Source organism: Cornus florida, unplaced genomic scaffold (genome assembly GCF_030987335.1).
Source record: "Cornus florida cultivar Cherokee Brave unplaced genomic scaffold, ASM3098733v1 CherokeeBrave_3.0.0_Hap2_Chr05, whole genome shotgun sequence".
In the NCBI taxonomy this organism is placed as follows: Eukaryota; Viridiplantae; Streptophyta; class Magnoliopsida; order Cornales; family Cornaceae; genus Cornus; species Cornus florida.
The window spans coordinates 65,174,012-65,175,591 of NW_026775575.1; the positions used below are offsets into that span (position 1 = coordinate 65,174,012).

Sequence of the window (1,580 nt, forward strand, 5' to 3'; positions counted from 1 at the left end):
AAATTTTGTTCCGAACCTTTCAAAACCCTTCCTAAATGTTCTCACTACCTCTCAAAACTTTTTATAGCGTTGTTCTCATCATCTTGGAGTGTAGTATACCATGAACACTTGACCTTCTTCAAATCCGCATCAGATATTTAATCTTTGAAATTTTGTACTGAAAAATTACAACTCGATCGGATTTGTTTTGACATCGAAATTAGCCAATTACAAAATATATCTCACAGCTTAGATATCGAGAACTGCCATCCTAAGCCAAAGTGCGCATTTAGCAACGAAACCAGAGTAATAAGTTCTCCACCCTTGCTGAGCGGCTGAGAATGACTACGCCCTGTGCAATGAATTGCTCCAAAGCGCAACATTTCCACCCACACTTTGCCCACCATTTCCCACCTTTTTGGCTTATCATTTATTTGAGAAGACTCAATGCGAGATCTCTTGCATCCTTTAACACTGTTTCCCGAATAAAGTGTGTATATGATTTTTCAAACGAGGAAGTTTTAAGTATACAGTCACAAACAAATTTCTTTTTTTCCTCCATCGTCTTGAATTTCGTAGGGTTAGCATCTAACTCCAGCTGCATGAGATGCTCGACATGCTCAAACATAATGTGGAATCTCTTTTGCGCATCAATCGCTACTGCAGACTTCATTAATGCAGGCCGCATGACCAAAAGGTACAACATATAATCTGATAGCGTCTTACTATATTGACGATTCAGATCTTCGTAATCAGATTCAGGGTCGGTGAAATAGCACATTTCAGTAGCTACATGCCACATCAAAAGGCTCTTATTGTAGTCAACTTGCTTGCTCACACTCCATTCGATAATTGAGGGTTGACGGAAAAGGTGGCCAGAGTATTGGGAAGGTGGCCAGAGTATTGGGAAAGAATCCAATTGCCCTTGGCCGAATATATACCATTTAAAGCATCTGAATCTGAAGCATCCAACTTCGCAGCAGAAGCTGCCATAGTCATATCTTTCATCCTCGCGAAAATGAAGTCCTTGAGGTTATCCTTGACGGGTTTGCTTCTTGTGTACCATATTTCATCGCCATGAGTGCCGTTCAGCAAAGCTGTAACTTATCAAACTAAACTGTGAGAGAGATCGACGCCATCTTTTGTCGAATATTGGAATTAGTCTCATGCGGATGGCATAGACAATGGTTTTAACCACACCATTCTCGACTCTAACTAAAGTCCAGTCAGACAAGATGAGCATGAGACGTGATACTAATTCCATGCCAACGGCACCAATAAGCAAAGTATAGGTAATAGCAATGTCAATTCCTCCATGGATTAATATGTGTGTGTTGTGATGGGAAGCAAATTGCTGGAAGGAAATCACTGTCAGGATGTAACATATGAAGCGGAATATGTACCCCATCTTACTATGCACCACAGCCATCTTGGTGTAGAGTGTAGCCCAAAATGTTGCCAAGTCTTGATTTACCATAGGCTTGTTGGAGTTGTCTCCTTGGACACTGGCAATGAGTCCAATGGCAAAGGCCGCAACCCAATCAGCAAGCAAATAAGACGACCACATCATAGTGGTTATCATTTTGTGTTTGAATCTTTTC

General features: G+C 41.0%; 1 protein-coding gene across 1 annotated transcript; it reads right to left on the reverse strand.

Annotated features, from left to right (window-relative positions):
* Nucleotides 1–221: 221 nt before the first annotated feature.
* Nucleotides 222–987, reverse strand: LOC132309378 (uncharacterized). Its single transcript, XM_059807695.1, has 3 exons — nucleotides 921–987; nucleotides 573–768; nucleotides 222–453 (listed from the first exon to the last, which is right to left on the reverse strand). Exons 1-3 carry the CDS (start codon nucleotides 985–987, stop codon nucleotides 222–224), a joined length of 495 nt encoding a protein of 164 aa, XP_059663678.1.
* Between the last annotated feature and the right edge of the window lie 593 nt (nucleotides 988–1,580).